General features: G+C 40.0%; 1 protein-coding gene across 3 annotated transcripts in view; it reads right to left on the bottom strand.

The window, feature by feature from the left end:
• SLC26A2 (solute carrier family 26 member 2) overlaps positions 1-13,725 on the bottom strand; it is a 31,746-nt gene that overhangs the window by 4,911 nt on the left and 13,110 nt on the right. For 2 of the 3 annotated variants that reach the window (XM_060634680.3, XM_060634681.3), the window contains exon 4: positions 6,186-13,215. In XM_060634680.3, the coding sequence (XP_060490663.1) occupies positions 11,695-13,215 (1,521 nt within the window). In that variant the 3' untranslated portion in view covers positions 6,186-11,694. Of the gene's footprint in view, positions 1-1,793; positions 1,886-6,185; positions 13,216-13,725 lie in introns of those variants that run through there. The other variant, XM_078445794.2, reaches the window with a different exon arrangement.

Here is a 13,725-nt window from a genome sequence, read left to right as displayed (position 1 = left end):
GGCTTGCTAAAACCCAGATTGCTGGGTTCCACCTCCTTATTTTCTGATTCAGTGGGTCTTAGGTGGGGCCCCCAAATTTGCAATCCTAACAAGTTCCTAGGTTATGCTGATATTGCTGTGGTCCAGGATCCATACTTTGAGAACCACTGGTTTAGCTGGATTCTAGTACTTCTCTCTTCGTTTGGCCATCTGAAAACTCCCACTCACAAACTAGCAAAAAAGAAAAGAAAAAAGAAAAGCCTTAGCTGTTCTTATTCCAGATCTGTTGACTCCTTTCTGCTGATTTGGTAATCTACAACCTTCCTAGCTTTTCTCCTATATGCCCCACCAGTTAGCCAGGTATTCAGTAGAGGTACATCTGTCTGTGCCCAAAGAATTAACAGGAGTCACCTAGCATATTGACACACCTTGTAATACTTGAGGCTTATTGCTTATAGGGAGCTGGGGCACAGGGGAATACGAGGTGCATTAAAGAGGAGATACAATACAAAGCAGGAGGCATGGTATAATATCAGAAAATCCTGCTAATCAGGATCACAGGAGAGAACATACGGCCCAGTGTACCTCTCACTTTCCAGACAAAGTGAGAAGGAAGTTTGTGGGAGCGAGGACATGTGTGACAGGGTTTGGCTCATCCTCTATTTGGATTATTTGCACTGTTCTCCACACCTGTGGATAGTCCAGCCTGGACTTTATGATTAGGCACACTATGTTTACCTTTACTGAAATTACTTCACTTTCATTCCTTTATGTTTGTTCTTCGGAGATATCTGCTAGAGCTGAGTTGATTTTAAGTTATTTAGGACTGTATAAACTTATGACCACATTTATAATATTAAAGTTGCTTTCCCATAAAGAAGGATATTATTAATATCCTTGATAACCTTTATAACCCTGGTATCTATTCCTAATATGTGAGACATCTGTTTCATTTTTAGAAGGTATGTACAATACCTGTCAGTGTTGTCGGGTAGATTCCCCCCGTGCCCACCCCCTCCCCCGGCCTACACACACAGCTTAATTTTGTGGTTATTTCAAAAACCCATGGCAATTCAGTAATTTTTATTTCTGTAGTCATTTTAATTGAAACACATATAAAGCAGATTAATTATAGAAAGTATTGCTTCCATGTTGAACAAAACAACAACAATCACAAAAAAAATGCTTAAATGGATTTTTAAAACCTTGTTTTGGATATTTTTCTTTTCAACAAACTAGTAGAATTAAAAGTACTATACATATTTAAAATTTTTTTTAATGTTTATTTATTTTTGAGAAAGACAGAGACAGAGTGTGAATGGGGAAGCGGCAGAAAGAAAGGGAGACAGAATCTGGACCAGGCTCTAGGCTCTGAGCTGTCAGCACAGAGCCTGTTGCGGGGCTTGAACTCACAAACTGCGAGATCATGACCTGAGCCGAAGTTGGACGCTTAACCAACTGAACCACCCAGGTGCCCCGTTATTTAAAATTTTTTTAAATTTATTTATTTTTAGAGACAGAGGGAGAGAGAATCCCATGCAGGTCCATGCTGTCAGAACAGAGCCTGACATGGGGCTCAGTCACATGAACCATGAGATCATGACCTGAGCCAAGACCAGGAGTTGGACGCTTAACCAACTGAACCATCCAGGCGCCCCAAAAGCACTATACATATTTTTAAATCCTTAATACTTAGGAGAGGAAAACAGTGCCCTCTGGCTGAGTCCTGGGGTTCCATCTCACTGTCAGCACCTTACCTGTGGTCACCATTTTGTGTCAGGGTTACTGACATGATTTTGAGTTTCTTCCCTCACCTTTCTTCTCCTGAAGTCCACTTTGCACATGTCAGATCTATTGACATCATGCGATGGCCCCTGCCCACGTGTCTTTGGTGTCTCCTAAATGCCTTAAAAAAAAAAAAAAAAAAAATAGATCATTCAGTTGAGTTTTAGCACCCTCTAGAGTTAGCTACAACCTACGTTTCTAGCTTGCTTGTTCCCTACAATTCAGTGTATGTGCTGCTCCTGGATAGGCCGTTTTCTTCCACTCCAACCCTATGTCTGCTTGTGTGCCTTTACCTGAATGCCTTGCCTTGCTCCCTACCTAGGTAGGCCCTGAACATAAGGCCCTTCAAGAACTAACTGGAGTCCTCTTTCTCCCAGCCTTTCTCGAGGAATTAAGCACCCTTCTGTCTCTCAAGTCCTTGGCACTTTTTGTCTCTAGCACTCAAACACTTAAATGTTTATCAATGTTCTGTGGCTCTTTGACTAGACTGTAAGCTCCATGGGAGCAGGGACCCTTGTAACCTTAATGGTGCCTAGCACTGCGCTGGGCATTCATAGGCACTTCAATAAACATTTGTGTATAAATTGATATACATGTGTAATGTGTCAATGCCACCTTTTAAAAAAGCTGTTTGAAGCATTGATTCTACCAGAAAATGACTTGAAGATAGGGCAGGGCTGTCCTGTATTTAAAAGAATTTGCAAAGGTTTTCCATGAATATCTTTGCCTCAAATATATTATTCCAGGTTATCATCTGTTCTTTGATAATGAAGAATTTCAACTGTTTCCTTCCATATAAAGGTATTGCAGAATTTACACACACAAGACTTTGGTATGAAAGGCTTTTTTTTTTTTAATTTTTTTTTAATGTTTATTTATTTTTGAGACAGAGAGAGACAGAGCATGAACGGGGGAGGGTCAGACAGAGAGGGAGACACAGAATCTGAAGCAGGCTCCAGGCTCTGAGCTGTCAGCACAGAGCCCGACGCGGGGCTCGAACCCACGGACCGTGAGATCATGACCTGAGCGAAGTCGGACGCTTAACCGACTGAGCCACCCAGGCGCCCCTGAAAGGCTTTATTTAAGTGCCTTGCATATAGTAGTATTGAGTAAATATGTGCTTAAACTTGTTTTAAAAAATAAGAAGAGAGAGAGGGGGCACCTGGGTGGCTCAACTGGTTAAGTGTCTGACTTCAGATCAGTCATGATCTCATGGTTTGTGGGTTCAAACACCACATCGGGCTTTCTGCTGTCAGTGTAGAGCCTGCTTTGGATCCTCTGTCTCCCTCTCTCTCTGCCTCTCCCCCACTCTCTCTCAAAAATAAACATTTTTTTTTTTAAATCTCACATTCTTGACTCTAATGTATCACATGAATTAGATGCTATTAGATAGAAATCATATCTAAAGCAGAACTTTTGCGGTCTGGTTTACACTGGATAAACCTTTGATCCTGTTGGACATTAGGGTTTTTGTTTGATGCTTTGCTTTTTGAACTAAAAGAATCTAATATTATCCCTTTTGAGTCTGCTGTCTTCATCAGGCCATGATTTCTCCCTGACCCTCCTGTCCCTCGTCCCCAACTTGAGGATTTATTTTACCCCAGTTGACCAATCCACTCTGTAGGCCAATATTCTGTAACTAGGCACCTACCTCAGCTGAGCTGTTAAGAGGATAAAGTATACCTGGCCCAGACTATGTATTTTATAAATGCTATCTATGGTCATTAGCTTCCATCCCTATTCGGAACTTTACAGGTACTTTCTAGAGGCAGGGACCTCCCTTGCCAGACCTTTTTTTCACTAACAGATCTTGGGGTTTAGTGTTCTGGAACCACCCAGCCTAATCATTAGATAAAATTCAAGTTTTCTTTGTCCTGTTCTTAAGATGGGTTCTTTCATTAAAAAGGAAAGAAGCTAAGAATTATTGCCTATTATATGCCAAGAACCGTTTTACTCCTTATCATTTCATCTTTCCAGAAAATTGCAATTCAAAAGGACAAATAGGCTCAGATAATGTATTCCAAAGTTGCATACCTCTTAAACAATTGTTCCTACTACCAGAGGCCATAGTTCTTTGAAGTGGAATGTTGTGGCATATTCTGGCCACCAGAGGGCAGAGGAAGACTACATAATGGAAACATTTGGCCAATCGAAGCATCCTTAGAAGCGGCCATGTGTAATTTCCCTGACATGGCAGAGATTGAAAAGGACGACAAGGAGAGAAAAGACACAGGATGTGAGACTTGTTCGGGCAACTAAGAAATAACTGTGACTTGGACCACCTTGTGATCCAATCCATTGCACATCTACCCCTTCACCAGGGACTTTTTCCAACCATTGATAACCACAGGCCATGTAATTGACCCTGGACAGATAGACATGCTCTGCAAATGAGGCAATGTTAGAGAATTGACTATCCATCAAACATATCCATGCTTGTAATAGTCATACATTGGACCTTATACCCACTGCTGGCCATGAAGTCTCTAAGGATGAAATACATGGCCCTATCTTCAAGGAGTCCAGTTAGGAGAGGAGAGAGGAAAAAACAACAGAATGGTAAATGCCATTTTAGAGAATATACAGAGATGAAGCCCAAAGGGAGACCCTGCATGAGAGAAGAGGAATTCAATGGGAAATTTTGCCAAGAGCAAGGGACATTTAGTAAGAAGTATTTGGAAAGACTAGTAAAAAGCTAGGCATATGGGGCTGGGAGGCAACTCCTGGTGGAAGGAACAGCATAACAAGAGCGTATATTTAAACGTATTTTTAAACGGCCCATTTGGGATCACCTAAGGTCAGAGGTTATGTCAAGCAAAGGGATGTATGGCAGGACAAGAAGTTGAAGATGTAAGCAAGGGCAAAGTTTTTTTTTTTTTTTTTTTTTTTTTAATGTTTATTTTTGAGAGAGAGAGACAGAGCATGAGTGGGGAAGGGCCAGAGAGAGAGGGAGACACAGAATCTGAAGCAGGCTCTAGGCTCTGAGCTGTCAGCATGGAGCACGATGTGGAACTTGAACCCATGAGCCATGAGATCATGACCTGAGCGATAGATGCTTAATGGACTGAACCACCCAGGTGCCCCAAGGGCAAAGTTTTTAAGGCCTTGTTGGCTACAGCATTAGTTCTGAACTTATTCTGAACACACTAGAGAACCACTTAGAAATAGCAAAGGTCCTTTCTTCCTTTTTTTTTTTTTTTTTTTTTTTTTAAGAAAATAATTGATAACTAGTGTGGAGGCTGAGTGGTGGAGGTCAGGCTGTGGCATAGTCCTGAAGATAAATGAACATTCAGGGCAAGAAAGAGATGTTGAAAGAGATGGATTTGGTGATTGAATTGAAGAGGAATAGTCTAGGATTTCCCAGGTTTCTGGCTTGAGTTGCTGGGTCATGCCATGATCAAGCTAGGTCAACGGGAAAAGAGGAGTTTGAGGATGTGTTGCATGTGACGTGCCTCTGGGCACCCAGGCACAGTTGTCCAATAACAGCTCTGGAGATTTATATATAGACAGGCTGACTGGTGTTCTATCTAGAAAGGCTGGAAATCGTGTTTGGCTGCCACCAGCATGCAGATAATAAAGCAACGGAAGCCATAGACGTGGATGTAGTCATCTGGAGTTTATAATGCAAAATGGTCATGACGTGGGGTCTGTGAACCAACCTTTTTAATAATGTGGATATTTTTACATGCACATGTGGTATTTCTCCAAGAGTCATACTTTCATCGGTCTCAATCAGATCTGAAAATTAAAAACGAGCAATGATGCTAAATGAGGAGAGAAGAGACCAAGAACATGAGCACTGAAAGGACAGATGGGGAAGGAGAGCCCTCCAAGGCACCTGCAGAGATGCTACAGAGTGTGTGAGGCACTTCACAAGGCTCTGCATGCCAGGTGCTGCGTGCAGACAGGGTGAGTACACAGGACAGCAAGACTGGAAGGGCCCTTAGACGACCATTCAGTCCAACTCCTTCATTCTGTGTATAAGGTGTTAGCTTCCACTTACTGACGGGGAAAATGTGGCGCAAAATTCACTTACTGAAATTCAGAGTTAGGACTAGCGAGACATTAGCCAGTTTGGGATTTTTGGATTCCAACATGGTACAGAGTAGTAGTCGTCAGGCAACATGAGAACTGGAAGAAGGTTCCTCAAGCAATCTAGTGCTCCTGCCCTCTTCACTGATGAAAAAATTGAGTCCCCAAAGGGTTAATGTACTCACTCAGGATCACAAAGCAAAGACAAAAGAACTGGGTTTCTTTATGCATTATGGCTTTCTGTAAGGACAGATCCTCTTGTCATAGTTGGGAAAAATTAATGACCGGATGGATCCCTCTCCAAATGTAAAGAGATGGTATTTTAAAGATCACTGGTGACCTAAATGTATTTCTTAGTGAAGCAGTTAAATAATTTAGACACAGAGTAATATTTTATTAGCATTAACAATTTATTAGAAGAATGAAATGACACCTCTAGATCTCAACACGTACAGGATCTTACATAATAAACAACATGAACATATCCTTCCAGAAGAAAAACATCTGCTATTAACCAACTACCCCCCCCCCTCCTGCAATAGACTGCAATCCATCAACTCATTCTCATCCCATAGAGGGTTAAGCATGATTTATATAGAATGGCATCAAGGCACTTGCTTTAATTAAAAACAGATATATGTGGTATAAAACATGTTCCCAAAAGTCATTAGCCTTGAACAATTGGGGAAAAAAAGGGCAGTATACTTTTTTAGGGAATAGACAAAACTGAGAATTTACGTTCATTCACCTGTCACCCTGATATTGTCTTGATTTGTATATAACATTGCAAAGGAGACAAAAAAAGGTAGCGTTGTATATAGATTGATTTGTTCCCACTAATTTTTGAGAAATCATGGTAGCATCAGAATTCAAATACTAATTCCCCAACTGATTTGAATGGAAAAGGCAAGAGCTTTTTGATTCCTAGCATCTTATTATTTTAGGGGTGAGGGACGGGAGGATGGGAGATGGGGAAAAGGGGGTGTGAACGTCCCTAAAATAAGTTAATGTAAAAAATTTTTTTCTAAGTTTATTTGAGAGAGAGAAAGATTGTGAGTGGGGGGAGGGGCAGAGAGAGAGGGAGAGAGAGAGAGAATCCCAAGCAGGCTCTGTGCTGTCAGTGCAGAGCCCAATGCAGGGCTCGATCACACAAACCATGAGATCATGACCTGAGCCGAAATCAAAAGTCAGAGCTTAACTGACTGAGCTACCCACGTGCCCCGTAAAATAAGTCCATTAAAGCTGCAGTTAAAAATCCTTTCTGGCTAAGTCTGCTTGTCTATTTGCCAACTAAAAAACCTTCAGTTAGAAATTTTGCCATTGGTATTTTGTTTATATTGGATTAGATTATATTAATTACATTGTAAGTATTTGGCCTTTTTAAGAGCTATAATTCAAGTCCAAAAAAGGTACAATGCTCCAGTGCAGACTTGCAAACATTGTACCTCCAATGAACGCATTTGGTGTCCTTCATTATTCTAGTTTTCATAATTCAGGATCTCCTTATCTTGTGTCATTAAGAGAAAAATAAAATTCATATCAAAAAAATTCACTATTTAGTATATTGCTTATTTAACTTTCCCACTGTATTGACTATGTTCACTTAAAAATTTTAGGTGCAAAACACTTTTAAAAAATAGTCCTTGTCAGGATAAAAATTACCTTATAAAAATAAATCTTCTCCTACTCCCACATCTAAATTCTCCATCCCTAAAGTTACTAATGTTTGTTTTTTAAAAACTAAAATGTACCTTTAACTTACAATATTTCAACAGTGTTTTACTTTAATCATAGGCTGTGATAACAAACCAGTAGGCTTATTATTTGGGCCTGTTCCATTATAATTTTCATTCTTGTTATTAGCACCTGATGATTCCAATCATGATTATCTAATAAAATCTTAGTACAAAAGGAAAAAAAAGCCAAATTAGTTCAAAGGCTAAAAGCTTTCTAGATCTGATTTCCTCTTCTTTGCAGTGTTTTAAACCCAGCTTCAAATTAAGGCATCACTAAAATAGAGAAAGAAAACAGATGCAAAAAATGAAAAACATCAAAGAACAGAAAAACTAAACGAAGTCTAAATCCTATTCATGGGATTTTTACCATGTCACTGGAATCATTCCCTGAATAGACCAGGAGTGTTCATGCCTCCTTGTTTACCTCAGTTGCCGGTCTTCTGCTCAGACCTCAGTCCAGGCTCAGCTTAGCCCCTCCATAAACCCCTCCAAGTGTCCTGGGTGTTATCCTAGGAGGGTGACCATTATAGCCCATCTGCGAGATTTAGTACCATAGTTCTAGTACTTGGTGCAGGACCCTAGACTCCAGCACGGATCCTCAGTAAGTACTGAGATATTATCTACATTGCTGAAAAAAACAAAACAAAACCCTATAGCTCATCTGTAGCAATACACAAAGGAAAACAATCCTTAAGAACAATAACAAGCATCACAAAGCTCAAATTTATCACTGCAACTTCTGGACTAATTTAAGTTCCCAAGAAATTCATGGTTTTTCTCAGTTTCATATTAAGATCAGGGCTAAAAGCCAGACAATGCACTCTTCAGTGACCAACTGCTAAGAAAAATCCCCTTACAGAGAATTATTGTTCTGGTTAAAACATTTTCATTAGCATTAGACTAGTCTAATGAACTCATCTAACTTCTTGATACATGTTTAAAGATTACCATGTACCATACTGTAAATTTACCAACAAATTTTGGCTTCAATGACTACTACTGTTTAAAAGCTAAGTCAGACTATCAAAATTTGTTTTCCTTTGGTCCTATTAAACAAAACTTGTCAACTAGACATCTGTCACTTCTACCACCATCAGAGGCTATAGTCACTCAGTCTAGTGCTCCGGAGCAGGTCCACTGGGCCTTTGCCCCAGCCCTAGGGTACCACATGCTCCTCAGCTCTTTCTGCTTTGGTGAATCTACCCTCCCTTTCTCGTAACAGAACCCAGTTCCGACCTTGCTGTCAAAACTAAGGTGTGGCTCCTAATCCTGATCTCCCAAGGTCAGGACCAACCAGGGATTGGACTCCATTCAACTGAGTCCCTCTCCTTTCTCCCCCATTTGGTCAGAGATCGTCTTTTTTCGATGGTGTATTCCCTTCACTCCTCTTGACAGTTATCCTTACTCTTTCTGTTTTTAGCATACTCCCCCCTTCCAGTTTTTACTATCAAGAATGTACACATTACATTTCAATTACATGACCATTTTAAGATATTTAGAATTTTATACATTTGTCAATAAGCAATGAGAAAACACTTCATTTAGACTCTAAAGTTTAAGGTATGCAAGATATTTTTGTATCAATAAAGTATGTAAAGTATCAGTTATTGAACTCAAGGTCTAAGCCCTTGAGCAAGAAAGAAAATGAAAACAATAGTTTTGTTGGTGAACTAGATTTTGGTTTCGGATTTGATTTTTTTTAAACACTAGCAATCAACAATGTGTAAGTATAGGTGGGCCTCAACCAAAGCAGAGGATGGAGCTATAAATTCTAGTGAAATCTTAAGTGTTTTTGTAAGTAGTTACCAAAAGCAGAATCTCTTTGTTTGTTTGTTTGTTTGGGTAGGAGAGGAACAAACCAGAACACAATTCGAGAATTTGCTAATTGCATACAGCTCCATTAATTGTTTATATCCACATGTGGACAGAAATGCCAGGTAAAAATCAGACCCTGTTATTCCTAAGGGATTCTCCAAATTCCGTGGACACTTTTCTTTGCTGTGCTAGTGTTTGCTAAATTACAGACAGGGTCGTCTTGAACATGTACTTATTTACTCTCTCACATGACATTAGACATCTATAATGGTCGGGATTCAAACCTGCCTTGAGGGAGGGAGAACAGGGATTAAAAACAAATAACCAACCAAGACACTGGAATTTTACTATTTCTATCCCTAAAACTGGGTAGGAAGGGCAAATATTGGCTGAAAGCAAACCAAAAAACCCCACGAATACAAACGGTAGTTAACATTTCTGAAATTCTAGACTTAAGTTCTAAAAGGATGTCAAAATTTAGTACTATTATATTTAATCATGAAATCAATCACCTCAAAGACAGAAATCCAACTTTTTACTGAGAAACTGCTTTGTTTTAACAACTGAAAGGCATTTTCCATGCAAATAGATGGACAGAGCTCCACCAATAGAAAAGCAATACTTGAAATTTATGGAGCCCAAAAGAAAGCTAAATATGTTTTAAAGTGTCCCACTCTAATAGATGCCCTACCCATAGGGTTTGGGTCTCACATTTAAATTGTTTAGAATGTAGTGCAGGTTAAAAAATGATTTGTGTTTTTGCAATTATTTTTCTTGCTTTAAATACTGTAGCTAAATGTTTTAACATCCTCTAAATTAGTCTCCTCGTCCTAACTTTGGAAAACCCGTATTTTTTCTTGTCTATCAAGGTCCACATACAGGACAATAAGCTTTCAATGCCAGACATTCTTGCTTTTCAAAAGGAACTATTCCTGGAGCCACAACCTGTGGCCAGCTGTCATAAATAATACACCCACAGAATCTGGGATGTTTCTAAATCCTCTTGCATAACAGCTTTAGGTGGCCCAAAGAGTTAAAAGCTGTCACTGTCATCCATATTTACTGGACATCAATAGGGTGCCTGACAGTGAGCATTAGCTTTGTTTTCACTAAAACATCCACCAATTAATTATTGATGTTCTTCTGGAAGCACGCTATCACTTCCATGCATTCTTTTCCATTGGTTACAATAAAATATTCTTGCAGAGTAAAGATGAACAGTACCTCCTACTTGAGAAAGACTGTCAATCCGCAGTGGACCCTCACTAAAATGCCAAGGGAAGGGGAAAAAAATTCACTGCTAAGTATACAAATTCCTAAGGGAAACTGTCAATCATTCCTTTTTGCAATCCATCCAACAGTTTGCCTCAAGCTCATTAAAAATGCCTTCTAGACTTGTGGAGTCGGCATTCTGCCTTCTACCTGGCAAGCTAGTTGCTGGTAATCCACAACAGTGTAAGACAGATTCCATGGGAAACAATGGATGAATGAAAGCTACACCAGAGCTCAATGGTAGAGAAATACTCAGAAACAGGGATTGATTGAGGTCACAGAAAAGACAGGGCAGATTCCTATTATTTTGGCTGATTATGAGCAAGAGCCCTTTGCTTATCCACTTACCCTAAACAAAAAGGCATGAATAAAAACATCAAGTGTATTACAGAGAATGCTGTAAGTAATATGAGGCTGGCTGGTAGGATTTCACAAGCCTGCCCAGCCATCCAGCTCCTAATAAGATAGTGCCCGTGGTTCCTTGCCTTAAGGCAAGGAATGGCGCTCTCGTATTAAAAGCCAGAGATCTTACTGCTGTCTAGGGAGTAAAGACTGGGAATGGAGAAACACAAGTAAGAACGAACCTGGTGCTCCAGAAGTCTCCCGACCTGCTGGTATAAGAGCAGGCACAACACTGTTTCCCTGCCTCCTTTCTACTCCCTCTCCAAAGAGCCATATCAAGCAGGCTCCAGCACTTCTCAGAATGTCAACGACAGCTTTACTTCCTGGAGAAGGAAGAATCCAAATGCGAATCTTCTAAAACACACGATGGTAATTAAGTTTGGGGGTCACTTTACAGTTCAATTCAATAGACATTTAATTCCAAGAATACCTCATATCTGCAAGAAAGCTTGAAACCATGGTATTTTCTTCTTTTTGATTCTGGTTGACTATAAGCTCTACTCTGCTGCATATGTGTAGATATCTACAAAGGCCATCAGCTTCAAAGGAATAATACCTAATCATCAGGTTAAAATTTCAAGTGTGCAACATTTTCTGCTGTGGAACTGGAAAGTGTTACACACTTCAAACCCAACCCACTGGCTAGACATAAGTATTCTTTCCATCTACTTTCTCAATCACTGGAAGGACTTAGACCATTGGGAATACATACTGCTTTCTGATTCTGATATTCTTCTGCAAAAGCCATCGCTTCATACACACTATAAAAGAGAAGGTTTTCTTCTTCCTTTTTGCAATACTCTCCGCAGGCCAGGGAATCCCTCACAGAGGGATTGCACTGAGCCAGCAGAACCTGGATGCCAATGGCTTCATAATCTCTACGAACTTCTTTCAGGGTGTGGATCCCTGCTGTATCTAAAAACTGTATTGCACTGCAGTCGATTACTATGGTATGGAGATCCAAAGGATCATGGGAAAGTTGCAGTGAAACTTCATCCTGGATTCCACTGAAAATCACTGTCTCCTTTGTGATCTTTGTCTTGGCAGCCTTCTTCTGAGCTGCCTTTACTAAGACTGGGTTGAGAGTTTTTTTGTATAAAGCAGATTTAAAACATTCTTTGTTTATGTAGTAGAGAGGGGCTACAAAACGGAATATCTTGACGCCTGGCTTTGTCTGAAGATTCTTATAAGCAGACATGGATTCAAAGATTTCGGACTCTTCCACCCAGCCAAGCAATGAAATCTTTGGCTTCTGTGTGCGGAGAATGACACAAAACATAGAAAAACAAACCCCAATAAGCAGGCCTATTTCAGTACTTATCAGTGCAGAGGACAGCATAGTGACAAACCAGATAACTGTATCCATTCTGCTAACCTTCCACATTTTGGGTAGATCCTTAAATTTACGTAGGGCTCCCCGGAGATTTACAATAGTGATCACACCAAGGACACTTTTCTGAAGAGAATAGAATAAAGGAGCAATTACCAGGAGGACCAACAAAAGAACCAAAGCTGTCACCACAGCAGAAAGCTGAGTTTGGCAGCCTGTTGATTCTTTAACCAAAGTCTTCGCAAGAGCCGCGCTAGTAGTAAAGCAGTGGAAGAAGGAAGGGATGATATTGCAAAAGCCAATGGCATACATTTCCTGATTAGCTCTGACTGTGTAGCCATGTTTCTTGGCAAACATCTCAGAAAGTGATACAGTGATAGCAAAACCAATGATAGAAATAGCTATTGCGTCTACAGCCAAACTGGGAATTAAGTTCCAGTCCGGTGCTTTGGGTGGCATAAACCCTGTGGGAATATGTCCAGCAATACTGCTATTGTATTTCTCGTGGAGTTTCCCAAAATGAGAAGCTAATGTGGCTGCCACGACGACAATGAGTTCGGTAGGAATTGGTGCCTTAAGCTTGGACTTGAAGTGCTCATTGAGTTCTTTGGTTGGCAAAAGAACCAAAAGGCACAAAAGGCTGGTGATGAGATCACAGATATTGGTCCTATGGATGTTTCTGAAGATATGTATCCAAGTAGTGATGAGCGAGCCCACACCATTACTCCGAGGAAGGCTGAGCCCAAGGAGATACTTGGCCTGAGATGTAAGAATAGTGAAGGAGGCACCAGTGACAAATCCACTCAGCAAGGCATCTGAGAGGTAGACAGAAACAAAGCCCACTTGAAAGAAGCCCATCGCTACCTGGAAGGAAGGATATACAAGTGTTAAATATAAATGGAAAAGAGCTTCTAAATCCTCTAATATCCTGGCATTGCCTTGCATGGAGACATACATCAGAGCATCACAAAATGTCAGAGGTAGAAAAAAACACAATCATACATCAACCCTCTCATTTTACAAAGAGAGGGTTCATTTTACTGACACTCAGAGGGTTAAGCAACTGGTCCAAAGTCCCACTGTTCCTCAGCCTGGATAAGACAAGAACTTAGGATTCCTACCTTCTTGTACAATGTTTCTGAAATGTGAATAAAGTTCAGACCTCAAGAAAACAATTTCCACAAAAAATTACAAATTCCAAAAACTCAAATTGGAAAAATTCTTCTAATGACAAGGGCATGTATTTCCATTAAATTATAAATCGTTACCATAAAAGTAAAGTTTTAATTAATAAAAAAATTTTGATTCACATCAAAATAGAATCACATTTAAATTATAGAACAGTCTTTAACCTCACGCTGAGAAACTATTCTC

The sequence above is a fragment of the Panthera onca genome, chromosome A1 (genome assembly GCF_046562875.1).
Source record: "Panthera onca isolate mPanOnc1 chromosome A1, mPanOnc1 haplotype 2, whole genome shotgun sequence".
In the NCBI taxonomy this organism is placed as follows: Eukaryota; Metazoa; Chordata; class Mammalia; order Carnivora; family Felidae; genus Panthera; species Panthera onca.
This window is presented reverse-complemented; position numbering and strand designations above follow the sequence as displayed.